Below are 20,705 nucleotides of genomic sequence, written 5' to 3' on the forward strand. Positions count from 1 at the left end.
GTCCCTCCCCTGCTCACACTCTCTCTCTTAAAATAAAACTTTAAAAATAAAAATAAAAATTGTTTGCATCCAAGGATGCTGGAGTATGTATGTGTTGGCTTGCTTTTTTCATATAGTGTGAAAGATTTCTCAAATTATTGTTGATGCACTTCCATTAATTTTTCACGATTATTAATTTGCACAAGTGTTCCAAAAGGGGAAGGGTGGCAACAGTTATCATCATTAAAATGGAATATTGCCTTATATAATTGAAAAGCTTAAATTAATACATTTTTTTTTTTGTCATTAAAAAAATCTCTTAAAGCTGGAAGCTCTTTGACATCCTTTGGAACAGAAACATCAAACAGTGGTACCCTATCCCAAAGTAGTGCAGTTGGTTCTGCCTTTACACAGGATACAAGATCTCTAAAAACACAGTTATCTCAAGGTAAGCTGGGGTTTTTTTTCTTCATGTTTCCATTCCTAACATCTATAGTGGTTTTTGTTTCTCTGAATGTAAGAGCTTTTGCAGCTTGCAAATCACATGTGTAATTTTTTTTTTTTTAATTTTTCTCCTGCTTGCTCTTGCAATAGGTGTATATTGAATGGCATCCACCATTTATACTCTACAATTCCTAGATCATAAAACTATGAACCAGTGAACACTCTCTAAATTTGACACTTTTTTTTGCAAGGCAATTATATAACTTGTATATATATAAATATATCAAATTAGTCCCGGACTCACCATTGAAGATGAACTATTCTTAATGAATTTGAAATAGCAGCTAAGGGAAGCCTGGGTTGCCTCAGTCAGTTGAACATATGACTTTGGCTCAGGTCATGATCTCGCAGTTCGTGAGTTCGAGCCCTGTGTCAGGCTCTCTGCTGTCACTACAGAGCCTGCTTAGGATCCTCTGTCCCCCTCTCTCTCTTTACCCCTTCCCCGCTTGCACTCTCTCAAAAATAATAAACATTAACAACAACAAAAAGAAATACCTTAAAAAAAAAAAAGGCAAGCTTTGCTTTATGCTGTTGGGTCTTTCTTAGCATCCTCACAGGATCTAAAGCAGTGGTTCTCAGTGTAGACCACACACAACCAAATCATCTGGGGTGCTTTTTTTTTTTTTTTTTTAATAAATTTATTTATTTTTGAGAGACCTAGTGAGACAGCACGAGTAGGGGAGGGGCAGAGAGAAGGGGAAACACAGAATCTAAAGCAGGCTCCAAGCTTTGAGCTGTCAGCACAGATCCTGATGTGGGGCTTGAACCCATATATCGCGAGATCATGACCTGAGCTGAAGTCGGACACCTAACGGACAACGACAGAGCCACCCAGGCACCCCTGGAGTGCTTCTTGAAGATGTAGATGCTAAGGGACGCCTGGGTGGCCCCCTGCTGGGCTCTGCACTGATAGCATGAAGCCTGCTTGAGATTCTCTGTCTCTCTCTCATACCCCTCCTCTGCCCACATTTGCATGCACTCGCTCGCTCGCTCTCTCTCTAAATAAATAAATTTTAAAAACTTAAAAAAATGTAGATCCTGAAAAAAAAAGAGAAAGAAAAGAATAACTTTAAAAAGTATATGTAGATCCTGAAAACTGCTGTATTAGACTCCTTGGAGTTTGGGGATGTGCATTCTAATTAGCTTCTTAAAAGATCTTTTTTTTTTTTAATCTTTTTCTTTTTTTTAATTATCTTTTTTTATTTGCTTTTTATTTTTTTTAATTTACATCCAAATTAGCATATAGTGCAACAGTGATTTCAGGAGTAGATTCCTTAGTGCCCCTTACCCATTTAGCCCATCCCCCCTCCCACAACCCTTCCAGTAACCCTCAGTTTGTTCTCCATATTTATGAGTCTCTTCTGTTTTGTCCCCCTCCCTGTTTTTTATATTATTTTTGTTTCCCTTCCCTTATGTTCATCTGTTTTGTCTCTTAAAGTCCTCATATGAGTGAAGTCATATGATTTTTGTCTTTCTCTGACTAATTTCACTTAGCATAATACCCTCCAGTTCCATCCACGTAGTTGCAAATGGCAAGATTTCCTTCTTTTTGATTGCCGAGCAATACTTCATTGTATATATATACCACATCTTCCTTATCCATTCATCCATCGATGGACCTTTGGGCTCTTTCCATACTTTGTCTATTGTTGATAGTGCTGCTATAAACATGGGGGTGCACGTGTCCCTTCGAAACAGCACACCTGTATCCTGTGGATAAATGCCTAGTAGTGCAATTGCTGGGGTCATAGGGTAGTTCTATTTTTAGTTTTTGAGGAACCTCCATACTGTTTTCCAGAGTGGCTGCACCAGCTTGCATTCCCATTTAATCTGTTTTGCCACCAGCCAGTCTTATAATCTTTGGTGGTCCCAAGATTCTGTTTCTATTTTTATCTGTAGCTAAAATGGTTGTTTTTTAAGAATTCTTCTTAGATAAAATACTTCATGTTTTTAAGCATTAGTTTTCTAACTATTAAAATGGGACTTTAGGGGGCACGTGGCTGCGTCAGTCAGTAGAAGATGCAACTCTTGATCTCCGGATTGTGAATTCAAGCCCCCATGGGGTGTAGACATTAATTACTTAAAAATAAAATCTTTTTAAAAAATTTAAAATGGGCACCTGCGTGGCTCAGACATTAAGCATCTGGCTTTTGATTTCAACTCATATCATGATCTCAGTTTGTGGATTTGATCCCCACTTCAGGCTCCCACAGTGACAGTGCAGAGCCTGTTTGGGATTCTCTCTCTCTCTCTCTCTCTCTCTCTCTCTCTCTCTCTCTCTCTTTCTCTCTCTGTGTCTCTCCCCCATTCACTCTTTCTGTCAGAAATAAAGTGTAAAAAAAATTAAAATGGACTTCCTTGGTAACTAACATTTATCGTGAGAATTACATTTCTTAAAACGTGTGCAGTGCCTTTAGCATAGTGCCTAACACATAGTGTGCTTAGTTGTTAAATGCCTTAATAGCGAACATTAACCTTAATATTGAAGCATTTATTAAAATCATAAATAAGGAAGCCTGTTACCACTGCTACTCAGCATTGTTCTGGAAGCTTTAGCCAAATCAGGAACACATGAAAAAGAAATAAGCATAAATGATTAGAATTAGTATTATTTGACAGTGCTGTGACTTGTACTGGAATTGAGAATTCACTGAAAAACCTAGAACTAATAAAGGACTAATTCCGAGGTCAGCTGTAAGTCAGACATGTGAAAAACCAACAGTGGTCCTAAAACCTACCACTGATTATGTAATGGAGATAAAAGGTGTTCACAATAATGAGAAATAAAAATTATATATAAAATACATATAATATGGCCAATTTCTGTAGAAAATATAAATGTACATATAATCGAAGAAACAGATCTTGTTCCTAGATAGAAAGATGTAGTATTAGAAAGACTTTATGTCTCATATAATTAAATTTATGATACTTCTAATAAATCTAAATAAAATAGTAGGAGAACTTAATAAAACATACACAGTCTTAAAAATAAACATGGAAGTATAATTTAGACATATTTTAGAATAAAAGTAATGACATGGCTTACCTAATTGATAATAGTACACCTAAAATAAAGCAATGCAGGAATAAAAGTCAGAAATAGTTCCAAATATTGGGGCACCTGGGTGGCTCAGGCAGTTGGACGTCCGACTTCGGCTCAGGTCATGATCTTATGGTTCATGGGTTCGAGCCCTGTGTCGGGCTCTGTGCTGACAGTTCAGAGCCTAGAGCCTGCTTCAGATTCTGTGTCTCCCGCTCTTCTCTGTCCCTGTCCCTCCCCACTCATGCTCTGTCTCTCTTCCTCAAAAAAAAAAAAAAAAAAAGGAATTAACATTTTAAAAAAAAGATACTGTTCTAAATATAAATAAGTGATTAATATATGATAAAGATATTTTTTAATTAGTAGAGGAAAACTGGCTGTCCAGTAAGTGATGTTGGGAGAGACAACTGCCTGATCATTTGGGAGAAATAAATCTAGATTCTTTCTTGCATGCTTAGAAAATAAATTTTAAATAGATTAATGTATTTTAAGATTTTTTTCAAGTACATATTTATTAGAAGAGAGGGATGTATTTCTATAAAGCAGTGATGGAGAAAGCCTGGGATTCTGCATTATTAAGTTTCATCAATTAAAACTTCTGAATTTTACAAAATTAAAATACCAAGAATATTCTTTGAACTGATAAGAATGTGACGCTAGGTGAAGGGGTGTGTTTTTACTATGCTAAAACCACCTTCTGATTTTATTCCTAATGGTATGTCCAGCATTACGTGTCTTTCCCTCCGATAACGAAATTGCTGTGACTAGAAGACTAGACTTGATTGCTTTGATTGCCCCATCACTTGTAGTTCTGTAACACTTGGGAGTCACAGGATTTTTTTCTCAAAAGCCTTGATGAGACAAGTCTTGTATATTTATAAGATTATTTAATTTAGTATTGTAAAATTAAACAATAGGCTTTTCAAAAAAACCTTAGCACTTGTTTTGTAAATAAAGCCCTTTGTAAGGTGGTAAGTGATTATAGAATGTTTTCTCACAGGCCAAAACTTACACAGACTGCCATGGTTTCCCATTATAATCAGTGGGAACATTGTACTGTTCCTCTTAATGGTAAACTTTGGCATTAATGGCTGGAAATGGTGATACACATTTATGAGTGCATACTTTAGATAACCATAAACTTGGGAAGTGTTACTAATAAACGGTCCCTGAAGCATCTGGTACACAGTAACCAGTGCATTGTCAGCACTCACCGCAGTTTACCAGTGGTTGGAGCCTATGCAGATATGCACAGGTGGGTAGTAACATGTGCAGCATACTTGGAATTTTTTTTTTTTTTACATGAAATGAGCATAATTTCCTTAGAACATTTTGGTGCAATATCATGGGATATGAGGGCACCTGGAGCAGAGATTTATAGAAAACATTATAGGGACAAAAAGCATGATGGGAGCATCTGATGTTACAGTCTTCTGTTCATACTGTGACCAGACTCTGACCTCATAAAAGGAAAAATGTGAAGTTGTAAGTATAAACCCATATTAAACAAAAACTTCCAAGAGATGTTTCAATGGCCAGAAATGAAATACAGCTGCTGTGTAATTATCGAAGTTTGTATCTGTTGCTGGCCTGAGTATTGATGTATAATTTACCTAAGGTATTAGAGGACTTCCACCTAATTTCTAATCCTTTACTTCCTTATAATGGATTGTAATGGAGATATAAAACCTTAGGTTACAGCCGTTGGAAATAATGGCTGAGGTGTCAGTATAATCTTGTGGCTGTCATACTGGGGAAAGCCTGCATCTGACTGCCTACACATGATCTTTGATAGTATTCTTCAGAAATCTTGCCCAGGCAAGTACTTTTTTAAAAACTTACTTAAATCTTATTCCACCAGTTAAAATACAAATAAAGTTCCAAAGGTTGGTTGGTTGGTCGGTCGTTGGGTGGTTTTGTTTTTTTGTTTTGTTTTGCTTTTTCAATGTTTCTTTACTAGCCTAGTGACCAGCCCACTAAAGATAACCAGGTTTAAACTCTGGTCTAATAAGTAGGTGAATTCAAATTTGTGCTAAAGATTTAAATTGGTAGAAATAAAACTGTAGACATTTTTGTTGAGGGTCTAGATTATTTGAAATCCCCAGAGGATAGGGTAGTTTCTTATCTTTTGGTTACGTTTTAGGTCGTTCAAGCCCTCAGTTAGACCCTTGAGAAAAAGCCCAACCATGGAACAAGCAGTACAGACCCGCCTCGGCCAACTTACCTGCTCCAGCACCTGTTGGGAGGGAGGAGCCCTGTATCAACCAGGCCTTTACCATCTACCAGCCAAAAAGCAATAGAGAATCAAGAGCACAGGCGAGGTAGAACTTTAGCTATTTACTATTCATTAATTGACTGATCCACATTTTCCATTCACCTTATTTTTCATTAAAAAGATTTACTTTATACAAATGATCCTAGAAGGTTTAAACTGAACTTGATAGATGTTCAGTCTTTCAAATTTGACTCAAAGTAGTGATGGTGGTGGGGGTATAGATTTTTTGCTTTTTGTTTTGGGTTTCTTTGTTTTTCGCATTTTTGAACTTTACAGAAGTGTTTGATTTTGTGTACTGAGCTGATTTGTGACTTTGTATATCTTTTGTAGCTGAAGTACACAAAGTTTCAAGACCAGAAAATGAGCAACTCAGAAATGATAGCAAGAGACAAATCGGTAAGTTACTTTATTCTGAAAGCCATATTCTGTGCTGCTCAGTTAGAAGGAACATTTGATGCATAATTACTTTTAAAAAATGAAAGCCTGAGTTGGTGACTATGAAGGAGTAGCACTGGGGAGTTTTATTGGGGAAACAAAACATTTCTTAATCTTGATTAGGGCACTAGTTGTGCAGATGTATGAATGTAGCAGAATGTTATAGAATTATAAAGATACACCAAAAAGTGAGTATGCACAAAAAACTGTTGAAATCGGAGTGAGATTGGTAGTATAATTACATTGTGCCAGGGTCAGTTTCCTGGTTTTTGTAAAGTAAAATAGTTAAATAAGATTTTACCATTAGATGGGAGACTAGGTAATGAGCATATAGGACTGCTCTGTACTATATTTTCAATTTTTTTGTGTCTAATTGTTTTAAATTACAAGTTTTTTTTTTTAATGACCATTATACTTCTGGAATAAACTCTACTGGATGGTAGGCAGTTGTCTTAAAGTATATTGACTTTATCTGTCAGTAAGATTTGTATACTTACATTGTTGTATGGTTTCCTCATTTGTACTTTTGTATTCTTTTTTTACATTTTTGTGTCAGTTTCACATTAGTATTATAAAATTATTTTCAATGTTTTCTATGCTGTTAGGAGTAAAATTATCTGTACCTTGAAGGTTTGGGGCTTTCTTAATATAATTATTTAAGCCCTGAGCTTTTTTTCTATAATTGTTGAAGAACTTTAATTTTCTTTCATGATTTTTGACTTCATATGATTGTACTCTTCTGTTTTGTAATCTATAACATTTATCCCCAGATTCATTCATTTTATTAATACTTTCAAGTATATTATTAGAAGATAAAGTATTATTTTAAATGTCCAAATTAAAAAATAAAAGGCAAGTTTTAGCTACCTTGTTTAGATAATAAGAAGAAAGTGATTTTTCACTTCAGAAAACGTATACTGTATTTCTCTTGTACGTTGCTGTATGTATTTTTGTATGTGCTATGTGCCATAGAATACAGAAGTTTTGGTTTGATTTACTACATTTCACTGTTTTTTTATCTTGAAAGAGAGAGAACTTCTCTCTCAAAATAAGATAAATGCCACGGTGCAACTTCGGGTCAGGTCATAAATTCATAGTTTGTGAGTTTGAGACCTGCGTCGGGCTCTGGGCTCTGCACTGACAGTGCAGGGTCTGCTTGGGATTCTTGCTCTGTCCCTCCCCCACTCATGTGTTCTCTCTCTCAAAAATAAATAAGTAAATCTAAATAAAAGAAAAAAAGAAGATAATTGCCATACTACCATCATTTAAAAATCATATAAAGTAATAAATAAAAGGACCTTTTACTGCCCTTAAATTCATCCCTCAAAGGTTCATTAACAGAACAGTGAATATTCTTTCAGATTGTTTTTCTTATGGTTTTACAAACAGACTACACTTAAACTTTTTTTAACACGGAAAGATTGTGCTATACTTACTTCCTGGCTTGTGGCCAAAGTGTTTTTAATAGTGAAGTTGAATGTTTTAAACATCCTGCTTATCTAGATCTAAGTGTCTGGATATGCCGCTGTGGCTTTTTGTGTTTTGTTTTCTCAAACATGGGCAATTTGCCAAACTTCAGCAAACACTGATCACAAACCTATTACTGTGCAGCCACTTTCTGATCTTTGTCAGTATTAAACATTTCACATAATTATAATCATTGAATTCATACTGCTTTGTGTTGTTTCTGTTAACTCACATCAATTACTGCTCCATATTCCTCTTTTATTTTTTCTTAACTTTTCCTCTTGTGTTGTATATTTGGGTTCTCAACTTTTCACTGTCATTTATGCTACTTTGGTATTTCATTATCATATCTCATAAATCCTGTTATCATAATAGAGAAAGAATAGGTGCTAGAAGACTTGAATAATATGAAGACATTTAGAGGGAGAAAAGAAAGGTGAAAGAGGAAGTGGTTGGAGTGGTTGAGACCTGGTGCTTCTTTTGTGATCTGTGATGTGGAAAGAATACCTCCTACCTTGCAATTTGTGTTTATTAGTGTTCATTTATTTTTCTCATTCTAAATGTTGATTCTTATGATCCTTTCATAGAAGACTTCCTAAATTTTGAGAATTCACTATACGTTTGGCACATTGTAGGAATTAAAACTATAAGCAGAGCAAAGCCCCTCCCTCAAAGAGTATTAGAGTAATTTGGTACAGGAGCCTCCAAAATTGTTTGGTTGTACACTCTGTAAATAACATATATGAGTGTGGACCCCATAAAAATAAATTTCATGTGCGTGGTTCTCAGCCTACTATATATTAAGTGTTAGTGAAACTCCTTTTTTTTTATATATAAAAACTACAAGTACGGTGAAGTGTATAGAGACTTGTAAGCATTTTTGTTGTTGACTACAATAATAGTTTCTGTCCTAAACCAGCTTATTCTTTCTTTATTGACCTAGTTCCAGGTGCTCCTTCAGCTCCAAGAAGAGGACGTGGGGGTCATCGAGGTGGCAGGGGACGATTTGGTATCCGACGAGATGGTCCAATGAAGTTTGAGAAAGACTTTGACTTTGAAAGTGCGAATGCACAATTTAACAAGGAGGAAATTGACAGAGAGTTTCATAATAAACTTAAATTGAAAGGTGAGTTTTCGTTTTTCTATTCAGAAAATGTTCTGATTTGACTTGTGAATCATGGATGTTTAATAGAAGTCTTGACTTTCTGGTATGTGCTTGTTTTTCATTAGAAGATAAACTTGAGAAGCAGGAAAAGCCTGTAAATGGTGAAGATAAAGGAGACTCAGGAGTTGATACCCAAAACAGTGAAGGAAATGCAGATGAAGAAGATCCACTTGGACCTAATTGCTACTATGATAAAACCAAATCCTTCTTTGATAATATTTCTTGTGATGATAATAGGTACAGTCTTTTAAGCTGCTCTTATATTCTTAGCTTGAAATATGAAATGATTTCTTAGAAATTCACAAACTTTAATGAATACTTAAAAATATCTAATGACTATAATTTTTTAATGTTTTATTTTGCTAGAAGAAAATAATCCATACTAAAATTTTCAGTGATATTACTCCTTGTGAAGAAGAAATAACCATATACTTTTGTTTAGGGATGCATTCACATTTGAAAATTGGTAATTAAACCAAAAGCTAACATCTGACATCTCAGTAAGACCTTTTATTTTACTCCTCTTCAGTGTGGTTCAAATGAAGCCAGGGCCAAAAGCACTAATGTTACTTTGAAGTTTGTTGATACAGTAAAACTTTGTCATATCACAGCAAATGTGGATCCAGAAAATTGTCAGGTTAATTGAAAGATCCAGCCTCACGAGTTCCGGAGTTTCTGCTACCCAAGCCACATTTTCATTCTCCTGACTATAGTTTGGTGCCACCTGGTGGCAGTTGTCTACTTCAGTGTAAACACGGATGGAGATGTTGTGATCAAAGTCCTGCGATTGTCTGGGCTGGAGCAATTTACTACAGCAGCAGTAGCAATTTAATTTTTTTTGTTGTTTATTTATTTTGAGAGTGAGACAGAGAGCGAGCATGAGCAGAGGAGGGACGGAGAGAGGGAGAGAGAATCCCAAGCAGGTTCCACACTGTCGGAGCAGAGCCTGATGCAGGGCTCGATCCCACGAACCATGAGATCATGACCTGAGCTGACGCCAAGAGTTGGACACTTAACTGACTGAGCCACCCAGGCACCCCTGCATCAGTAGCAATTTAAACACTTGCTTCAGACACCAGGTCCGGGGACTGGGCCAGGAGCATACTAGGAACTTGGGGACTTAGCTTCCTTCTTCCAGCTTCCTGAGACAGAGTCCCCTTTCCTGGCTTTGCCCTCTCTTACATTGGGCCAAAGGGAGAATGGAGTCAGTTGCCAATCCTGTATTTGAATTCCCATTATATTGGGGGCTATTACCATGTTTGTTTTATATACTGTATTTGGAAAAAACTAATACTGGTCATATTTGCACATGAAATTTAAGAGAATATCATGAGGACATTTTGCCATGGATGGCTTGTGATGACTTAGATAAGGTGCTTGGTTTTTTATTTTTTATTTTTTTAATGTTTATTTTTGAGAGTGCACGGGGGAGGGGCAGAGAGAAGAGACAGAATCCCAAGCAGGCTCCACACTGTCAGCGCACATAAGGTGCTTATTTTTATTTGATCTTTAGGAATTACTTATCCGTAATTTGGGAATTAGTGTCACATAGTTTTGCCGGAAAATGTTCTTACGACCTGATACAGTAGAGTTTATTCTTATAACAGAGAACGGAGACCAACCTGGGCTGAGGAAAGAAGATTAAATGCTGAAACATTTGGAATCCCACTTCGTCCAAACCGTGGCCGTGGCGGTTACAGAGGCAGAGGAGGTCTTGGTTTCCGTGGTGGCCGAGGGCGTGGTGGTGGCAGAGGTGGTACCTTCACTACCCCTCGAGGATTTCGTGGTGGATTCAGAGGAGGTCGTGGAGGCAGGGAGTTTGCAGATTTTGAATACAGAGTAAGTATTGTCTGCTTTGGGGTTGGCAGGCAGTTTTATGAAATTTGGAATGTTTTTACTTTATATTGGGTGAATATTTTTAAGACATTGTATAACTTCCATTTTGACTCTTCAGTGGGGGATGAGGTTGTTTATATAATTATAAGGAGCAGTAATTTCTTGGCTAATGAGTCCCAAGTTTTTTTTAACTGTTTCCATTTGGAGGAAGCAAAAGATAGAAATGAGATTGGGGTGGAAGGGTCTTTTTTATTATAGAACCATGGTTTTAGATTTCATGGATAGTAAAATTTCCCCCCAAAATAAAAAATGTATTAGAGATAGGCTTAGGATTTTTTTTTTTTTTTTTTTGGAGGCATGGGGGATTGCTAAAGAAATTATACCAAAAAAAGACTGTATAATGTCACCTTTATTTCATATTATGGAGTGTGCTTTAACACCAAAAGAGTCTAGGAAGCACATACTCCAGAGTGGAAAGCATTCATAGCAGCCAACATTTATATAGAATTTTGCATGTTCTAGGCATTGTTCTAAATGTTTTTTGTGTATTAGCTCGCTTAAACCTCACATGAACTCTGTAAGATAGTACTATTCTTACCGCCATTTTACAGATGAAGAAATAGGTATTCAGATAGTAAATACCTTGTCCAAGGTCAGCTAGTAAGCGATGCTTCAGGGTCTCAAGCCTTGTAAGTTTGTTTCTGAGTCAGTACCCTTAATTTAGTTTTGTGGAAAATTCAACTATGTTTTCCCTGGTTTTCTTATTTTACCTTGGTCTTGAAAATACTGTGATATGTTGGTATTTGCAAACTGCTGCTAGAAAACTATATAGCTCTGTATAGTATTGTTTATATATATAATTAATTTATTTAAAGGAGTCTGTCAATTAAGTCAGTGTCACTTCCTAGTTTATTGATTTTTAGGTTTAGTAGAGAGGAACTTTATATAATCACAGAAGGGATCAAAATCACCTTATAAAGAGATCTAAGAGTTGCACAGGGCAGCTGGAAACAAAAAGACCTACTGGCAGGAGTTTCACTGTCCATTATTTGAACTGGACATTGTTGAGATCCTTCTTGAAGGATCAGTGTTCGTGGCTTTTGGGTCTGGTCTGTTAACTTTGACACCTCTGATACTGTATCATCCAGCCAAGACTGCTGAAAATTAGCCTCAGTTCATTAGCTCAGGCTATCCAGCACTGGTGACCTGGTGCGGCTACAGGACTTGTAACTTGGAAAGTTGCCGTTCTGGCTGGGGAGACTGTGTCTTAGGAGTTATAGAATGCCTTTTGCTTGTCACTATTAAGGTTCTTGCCAGTGACCTTTTGCTTATAGAGGTCAGTAGCCTTTTCACAAATATTTGCCCTGAACTCCTCTGCAATATTTGACACTGACAACCACTGACCCAACTTAGAAACTTTCTTCCTAGTTTTTTTTTTAAATATTGTTATTTGGGGTCTTTTTGTTTTGTTTTTTTCTTTTTAAAAAATAACACATATTCCAGGGCACCTGGCTGGTCAGTCAGTGGAGTATGAGTCTTGACCTCGGGGTTGTGAATTTAAGCCCTACATTGAGTGTAGATACTACTTTTTTCTTTTTGTTTTAATCTTGAAAAACAATTTTTTTTTTTTTTTTTTTTTTTTTTTTTTGCTTTTCAATATCTTTCTCAGAAAAGATTATAAGCATTGAGGCAAGTTTTCGTTTTAAAATGGAATACAATGTAAAAAATATTTTTTTAATGTTTATTTTTTGAGAAAGAGACAGAGAGAGAGACAGAGACAGAGCATGAGCAGGGGAGGGGCAGAGAGAAGGAGACACAGAATCTGAAGCAGGCTCCAGGCTCTGATCTGGCAGCACACAGCCTGACGTGGAGCTAGAACTCACGAACCGGGAGATCATGACCTGAGCTGAAGTCAGACGCTTAACCGACTGAGCCACCCAGGCATCCCAAGTGTAGCTATTACTTAAAAATAAAATATTATTTAATAATATCTTTAGAAAATAATAATAACATGTGTTCCTCACCACAGCCAGGCACTTCATGATCTGACTGCTTCTTCAGGTCGTAAGTCTTATACTGGCTCTGGTCTTTTTTGCCAGTGGGACTCACCTTTTCTTTATTCACTCTGCTGCAGATATGTGGACCTTCTTGCTCTTGTTCAGTGCCAAACTTACAACTATCTCAGGACCTTTTCACCCATTCCTTCTGCCCAGAATGTTCAGTTTGCTCCTTGTAAGCATTTGTGCTCATGCTTGGGCTCCTGCTTCCTCTCCCTTCTTTCTTTTTCCTCTCCCTTCCCCTTTCTTTCCTCCTCTCCTTTGTGAACGTGTTGATTCATCGCTTTTAATTGGTTTTTCACCTAGGACCTTCTGTGCTTCTACCTGCATTTCTCTGTCTTTATGTGCTTTATATCCTGTGACCAACTTAAACTTAACCTTCCTCAAATGACCTTATCATCTTCTAGCCTTTCCATCGTCTCCGCATAGCCTCCTCCCAGTGTCTGCATTGGCTAATGGTGTGTCACTCTTTTCATCTCCCAGGCAGTATAGTATAGCCCATGTCCGCATTACCACATTCATTCCTGTGAGATGTCCCTGCCAGCTACCATAACAACTCACTGATTGGTCTTCAGACATTCAGTCTCTTCTTTACCTCACTTCAGGCATGTCAGTTACCTGTTGAAGAACCTATGACACCTTCTTGTTGAAGACCACATTGAGTCAGCTTGGTTTGAGAAAAAGTACATTTAATGTTTATTTTTATTTTTGGGACAGAGAGAGACAGAGCATGAACGGGGGAGGGGCAGAGAGAGAGGGAGACACAGAATCAGAAACAGGCTCCAGGCTCTGAGCCATCAGCCCAGAGCCTGACGCGGGGCTCGAACTCACGGACCGCGAGATCGTGACCTGGCTGAAGTCGGACGCTTAACCGACTGCGCCACCCAGGCGCCCCGAGAAAAAGTACATTTAAATTAAACTTGGATCCCAATGAGGATTTTAGTGATTGTTGCTAGTGTGACCTCAGTTGAGTCGTCAAATTTTTCAGGCCCTCAGTTTTCACATTGTGGAAAGAGACTTAACAAAGTTTTATCTCCTATACACCTTCTAAAGATCATTAAAGTTTCAGAGTTGGAAAACATTTGAGAGGTCTGAGCTCTTGGCCAAGCCATGAGTCCTGAAGTATCCCTGTTAAGGAGCTGGCAGCTTACTTTTTCTAAGAGCATCCATCCTACCTCAGGAATGGTCTTAATTGTTACAATTTTACAATGTGAGTGAAGATTTTTTTCCCCTGTATCCTCACCCTATTAGTTTAACTCTACCCTTGTAAAAGTACAGAATATACATAATTGTCTTAATAATTTGGCAGATATTTGAAAAAAGAGCTGTCATGTTGTCTGTAAGATTGAACTATTATTTCCCTTTATCTGAACAGTCATCCATAAACTGTTGATTAACTGCTGGGTGCACAGTACATACATTTATGAATACAAACATTTTTTGAAGCTCTGTCTCACTCTTTGGTCACTTTGAGCCTTCAGTTAAATCCCCTGTCACATACATTGCAGAATTAGAATGCACTGTAGAAGTTATCTGCATGAGTTTTTATCCACATTAGTGTATCCTTGACAAATAGTCCAGCCTCTGCTTGAGTGTTTCAAGGGGTGATAGATTGACCGGACCCTAGGTATTGCCCTGATGACAAGAAGGTTCAAATGTGACCTTGTACTGCCTGCTCTTCGTACTCTGTGAGGATCCTGCTAATGTATCCAGCCCCATTTCTCATTACCCTTTAAGCTGTCTGGTTCAAGCAGTTTGACTCGTGGTCATCACTTGTATACACTGTCCTTGATTCCAACACTGACCTCATTCCTTGACCAAATACATTGAATTCATATATGCCATGCACTAGCCTGGATGTTAGTGTAAGCAAAACAGATGCAGTCCTAGCCTTCTTGTGTTTTAGTCCAATGTAGAGATAGACACAGCTGAAAGTCAAGGGGTCCCTTTCACACCCTTCACAGTCTTGTCCAAGGTATGCTCTGTCTTCGGAAACTTCTCTTCCTTCCTCCACAGATTTCTTCCTTTTCTGACCTCTTGTGGTATCTGCTTTCATTGGCACACATTTTAACACTCATTTTCCATATTTCATGTGTTTTGTTCTGCATCGCCAGCTAGATGGGAGTCTCTTGGCAATTAGTGAATATGTATTTTACTTTCATTTCCACCAATGGACATGGAACCATAGTGGGCTTGAGGTAAATGCTCAGCATGCTGATTAGGAATACACTGTTTCAGCCTTCAGTAAGACAGAAGATCCATCAGTGTGGCTAGCCCTTGATTGCCCATTCCAAAGTTGCATGACCCTTATGTCTGCCACTAGAGCAGTGACCTTCTCTGCATTCTATGCCTTCTAAATCATATCACCTGGCAGAAATAGTGATCACTATTACATAAAGGAGATTTACTTTCAAGGATTAAACTTGTTTCTAAAACAACATCTAATACTTCTCATAAATGGATGTCAGTGGCATTTGCAGCAGCCTTTATGTAATGGGTTGGCTTGGTTCTTTGTGCTCTATTGGCATGAATCATTAGTTTTGAGGTGTACATAAGCAAGTGGTTGTTTAATGAAAACATGGGCAAAGCAGAATTGTAGATTTTTAGAACTCCTTTAAAGTATCAGCTGAACTGTAGGCTCTCTCTCACCCTACCCCCAATAGATAGTTAGGAAACCAAGGACCCAGAGAGGTTAACTCTTTTTTTTTTTTTTTTTTTTTTTTTATGTTTTTAATGTTTATTTTTGAGAGACAGAGGACAAGTTGGAGAGGGGCAGAGAGAGAGGGAGACACAGAATCTGAAGCTGGCTCCAGGCTCCGAGCTGTCAGCACAGAGCCCGACACGGAGCTCGAACTCACAAACTGTAAGATTATGACCTGAGCTGAAGTCAGTCGCTTAACGGACTGAGCCACCCAGGCGCCTCAAGGTTAACTCTGTTGATATGGATACAAGCTAATAAAGCCAAAACTTCCTCTCGTTGACTTCTAGCCCAGTTTTCCTCAAGGATAATGTTAGAAACATAAACTTGTGGGGCGCCTGGGTGGCGCAGTCGGTTAAGCGTCCGACTTCAGCCAGGTCACGATCTCGCGGTCCGTGAGTTCGAGCCCCGCGTCGGGCTCTGGGCTGATGGCTCAGAGCCTGGAGCCTCGTTCCGATTCTGTGTCTCCCTCTCTCTCTGCCCCTCCCCCGTTCATGCTCTGTCTCTCTCTGTCCCAAAAATAAATAAACGTTGAAAAAAAAAAATTTAAAAAAAAAGAAACATAAACTTGTGCTGAGCTTGGTCCTTTGATGCTTTGTGGGGGTGGAGGGCAAGGAGATCAGGTTGGGTGTAATAAGAGTATAGTCTGCTCTTATTTTATATGCTGCTTCTAAGATGGTTAAGCCACCATGGCAGGTAAGACAGATTACTTTCCGTTTGAATCTGTTTTTTTAGATAGGGTCCAGAGACAAAGAGGTAACCAAAATGACTCAGCATGGTACTCTCTCTCCCTTCCCCCCTTTTATTTTCTCCCCTCCCTCCCTCTATTTCTCTGTATCCCCCTCCTCTTCCCTTCTCTCTCTCTCTCTCTCTCTCTCTTTTGCTTTCTTTTTTTTTTTACCTTTCAGAAAACCACAGCTTTTGGACCCTAAAATAGGTCTGGATTGATCGTACAGCTTTCTGAAAGGTAAAAAAAAAATGGGGGTGTGTGAAGGTTGGCTTTGGTGGGGGACAGTGGGGTGGGATTATCTTCAGTTTATTTCTTTCTGTACCAGTTTACACCATGCCATATGTATTCCAGTTTAATGACGTTGTACAAATGGTTTGGTGCCCGTATACACAGATAAAGTTAAATCTTTAACATAAGAAATAGTGTATTTCTAACAGGATGAAAATCAGCAGTTAAAATCAGGTATGTGGTAACAACTAGTCCTGAGGAAAACAGACCCCTGGCTCTGATGTTATATACAAGACTTTAGATTAGGATTCGTCTCACTAGGAAGCTAGAGACTCTCTGACATTTTTGTTTTTTCCATGGTTACTTTTTAAAAATTACCCTGTCAGCTTGCTGATTTGCAGAACTTATTTGAAATTTAAAAGTTATCATTTTAAAATGAATTTCTAAATCATTGCTTTCTCCTTGCATGAAACTTTGGAGAGAAATGTTATTTTACTGTCTGGATATTTTATTGCTTAGTAAGGACATCAGAGACATAGGGATTTTATTAATCTTTTTCCAGAGTATGTTGTCAGTTATATTCGATGACCTTGGCTAACTGTGTTGAAAGTTTAAGTTCTATCATTGTGTTTAAAAATAATTAGGATGCAAACAAAGATAGTAAGGTATGCCTATATCTTAGGGGGCCTTCTTGCTGGAACCAGCCCACACCATGACTGCTGTAACCTCCACTAACTGGAAAATGCAGTTAACAAATAATGAGCTACTGCTGGGTGTGTGGAAGTTATAAAATGTTTTCTGGAAATTAGTGAAAAGATTTATACATGAAAGGAAAAGGAGGGTATATTTAAAAGTAATGGGACATATACTTAAGTAAATTAGAAAGAAATACTAATAAACCAATCATGTGAAACATGAGCTAATTTTTTTTTTCCTTTTTAGAAAGACAACAAAGTTGCTGCATAGTCTACAGACAAGTCTTTGAAAGTAGGTGAATTTCTAGCTCTTCATGGTCCTGAGAATTGGTTCCGGTCTTTGAGAAGAAGGAAGAGGTGAATCCGCTGTATATTTGTCACCAGCACTGGGTGTTTGTTTGTGTGTTTTTTTCTGCTTAATTTCAAAGATCCAATGCAGTTACTTTGGGGGGGAGGGAGGGGGCGGGAAGGCTCATCTTAAAAAATGAGCATTAAATATATTTGGAATAGCAGAAGGTTAAGTAATTTCTTATGTATAGTTAAACTACAACAGTACTTCAATGGGACTTATAAGTATTTTTTCATCACTGAAAGGATTTTTCTTATCACTAAATTGTATTTGGCAATGATTGTAAGTTGCCTGCAGATAGGGCCGTGATACTGTGTTTTGAGCCACAGAAGGTTGTGTGTGTGTGTGTGTGTGTGTGTGTGTGTGTGTGTGTATCTTTCTCTCTTTGTTTCTTTCTTTTTGGAAATCCTGTAATATCCCTTTTGAGGTAGCTTATTTCGTCAATTAATTAGGGTGCTGGATGGTAGAGAATTTTGTCAGTCAACTATGTAAACACAGTAAATACTGTTTCTTAGGCAAAGGTAACTTTTTTATATAGTTGTAAAATTCCATTATATTCCATTGCCAAAGAAACATTAAGAACTTTGTATAGCTGTATAAAAAGCAACTAATTTTTTAAAGAATAAACATTTTAAAGTCAGCAAACATATTGTGTCCTTGCAGAAGTTGATGTGCTGAGGAGCAGAGCTATGGGTGGTGGGTCTTTTTTCATAGTTTTCCAGGCTTGAGATTTCTGATTTTGTTTTTTTTTTTTTTTTTTTTTTTTAATGTTTGGAACACAAATGAAGATTTGATACATTTCTTCCATTACCTGAAAAGGATAAATTGCTCATACTCATTGTAAGAACTTCATTTTATAACAAATGGCATATCACAGGATTTGTCTAAATAATAAATATTTTCAGTATATGAATGTAAATAATCATAGATAAGAATGTACTTAGCTGTATTTTCAAATAAGCACCCTCCCCTTTTTTAAGACAATAAAACTGGGCATCAATTAACCTGTTCTTCCAGATATGCCTGGAATTTTGTTGTAATACCTTGATTCATTCCATTATATTTCAAGAGGATTCAGAGTGTTAGATATTATTTTGGCAACCTATAAGATATCCTAACACTGGTCCTTGGGCCCGTGGCCCACAAATGACTCAGTAATAGAGTTCATTGCTAATTATAAATCACTAGTAAATCTTTTTGATATTTTAAGCTATAGTGGGGGAAAAAATATGGCCATTTTTGTGTTTTTATGAAGGCCATAGAATAAAGGGATCCAAAGATTTAAATATTTTTATCTATTTTGATTTTTGTTAACTTTGTCCTTAAAGTATTCAATAGTGATAAAGATGTGGAAAACTGCACTGTAGGAGAATTGGAATATTTAAAGATGGTTGATATTTTTAATTTTAATTTTATATCTTTTGTATAGCTACACGGAAATGTTTTGTAATTTGGTTTCATTACTGAGGTCCAGTTCTTGCCAGCCATAGTTTAGGTAATATTGCTTAATACTGTTTGCTTGCATGTTAACAACAAAACCTTTTGGAGGACCCACAAATCATGATATTGAACACATTTCTGAAGCATTCTGAACATCAAAGCAAATGCTATGACAGTACCTATGTAGATTGTTTGAGATGTCCCGGGCCAATTCCAAGAAAAGCTGTAAATACCAGCTCTACATGCTTTGAAAGTATGCATTCGTGTGTTTTCCAAGGCCTCTGGGTCACTGACTAAGGCATTTTTTGCCCCAGTAAAAACTGGCCGCATGGCATACCTGCAGTGCACCTCACAATATTAAAGCAAGGTTTTTATTCTAAGACAGAATAAAACTGGTAAATAAAAAATGTTCGTCAAAGTTCTTTCTCTTAAAATAATAATGTCATAATAGAGAGAAACAATGAAAGACATCTTTTAAGTATAAGAATGGAGTTACGGTTATGTTTATATTCTCTAAAATAACTAAATTAATTTCCATCACTTTTCCTAAGACTAATTTATTGTTATAGGTAAAGCTAGAAGCTCTGTTCTTCCCCACTAGAGTGTGGAGTGTTCTTGAGTTACAGTCCCTATCTTGAGAAGACTAAGCCAGCCAGGCACAGGCCAGGCTGGAAGCCTCAGGCTAAAATGCTTCCTCTGTGGGCAGGCATGTGTGAAAGAGAAGAGAGGGAAGGCTGACTCCTAAACTCATTTGTTGGATAGACCATTTCTTCCCCCCGAAAAGCAGGACTTATTGTAGGGGGTAGGGAGAGAGGTCAGGAATGTTAATCCAGCTCAGTGGCTCTTAATCACAGATTGAACTGATAACCAGAGAGCATTTAGAGGAGTATGAGGGGATGTGTTTTGGTTGTCACAGTGACCAGGGACCACCACTGGCATTTAAGAGCAAGGGCCAAGGATTGCAAAATCCTACACCATACTGGACAGTGCCACATAATCAGCTATCCAGCCCAAAGTGCAACGGTGACCCTTCCATTCTGAGAAACACTGGCTGAGTTCCCTCCACATGAAAAGACAGTAGGGAATTCATTCTTCTCCCTTCCCCAAAATCTTTAAAAACGTTTACTGAAAACATGGTCTTCGCATGGACTATGAAAGATCGAGGTATAAAAACGTTTACTGAAAACATGGTCTTCACATGGACTATGAAAGATCGAGGTATAAAGGGACCTTACTTCCAGTGGCACAATGTTTTGGAAACCCATTATCACAGGAATTACCACTTCATCCTGGTCTCTTTCAAGAAATGTTCACAAATCTCTTCTCCAAATCAGCTGAGGAACATTTTAAAGTACAAATTCCCATGCCCACATCTGGAGAGTCTGAGTCCGAAGTTCTACAGAGGAGCCTGGGCATCAGGCTATGTCCCCCAGGTAGTTCTGATCACAGGATTAGAAAAACAGCTTTAAAACAGCACAGCCAGAGGCACCTACCTGGGTAGCTCATTCAGTTGAGTGTCCAAGTCTTGATCTTGGTTCAGGTCTTGATCTCAGGGTCATAAGTTGAAGCCCCATGTTGGGCTTTTGCACTGGGTGTGGAGCCTACTTAATTAAAAAACCAAACAAACAAACAAACATATATATATTTACTCGCACACACACACACACATACTCACACACATATGCACACAGCACAGCTCATCTAATCCAGCCCCCTCCTTAAAGGGCCTTGGTAAAGTTTTCACAGTAGGATTATTTTACCATTTCTCCATCCTCTCAAATCTAGTACATCTTGGTTGTAACTG

General features: G+C 37.7%; 1 protein-coding gene across 1 annotated transcript in view; it reads left to right on the forward strand.

Annotated features, from left to right (window-relative positions):
* LSM14A (LSM14A mRNA processing body assembly factor) overlaps positions 1-18,477 on the forward strand; it is a 51,058-nt gene extending 32,581 nt beyond the window's left edge. The window contains 10 exon segments of the mRNA XM_030297303.1: positions 305-427; positions 5,670-5,693; positions 5,696-5,733; positions 5,735-5,773; positions 5,775-5,847; positions 6,132-6,197; positions 8,647-8,829; positions 8,934-9,105; positions 10,476-10,707; positions 17,360-18,477. Coding sequence (XP_030153163.1) covers positions 305-427; positions 5,670-5,693; positions 5,696-5,733; positions 5,735-5,773; positions 5,775-5,847; positions 6,132-6,197; positions 8,647-8,829; positions 8,934-9,105; positions 10,476-10,707; positions 17,360-17,383 — 974 coding nt within the window. The 3' untranslated portion in view covers positions 17,384-18,477.
* Positions 18,478-20,705: the final 2,228 nt, after the last annotated feature.

The sequence above is a fragment of the Lynx canadensis genome, chromosome E2 (assembly GCF_007474595.2).
Source record: "Lynx canadensis isolate LIC74 chromosome E2, mLynCan4.pri.v2, whole genome shotgun sequence".
NCBI classification, from domain to species: Eukaryota; Metazoa; Chordata; class Mammalia; order Carnivora; family Felidae; genus Lynx; species Lynx canadensis.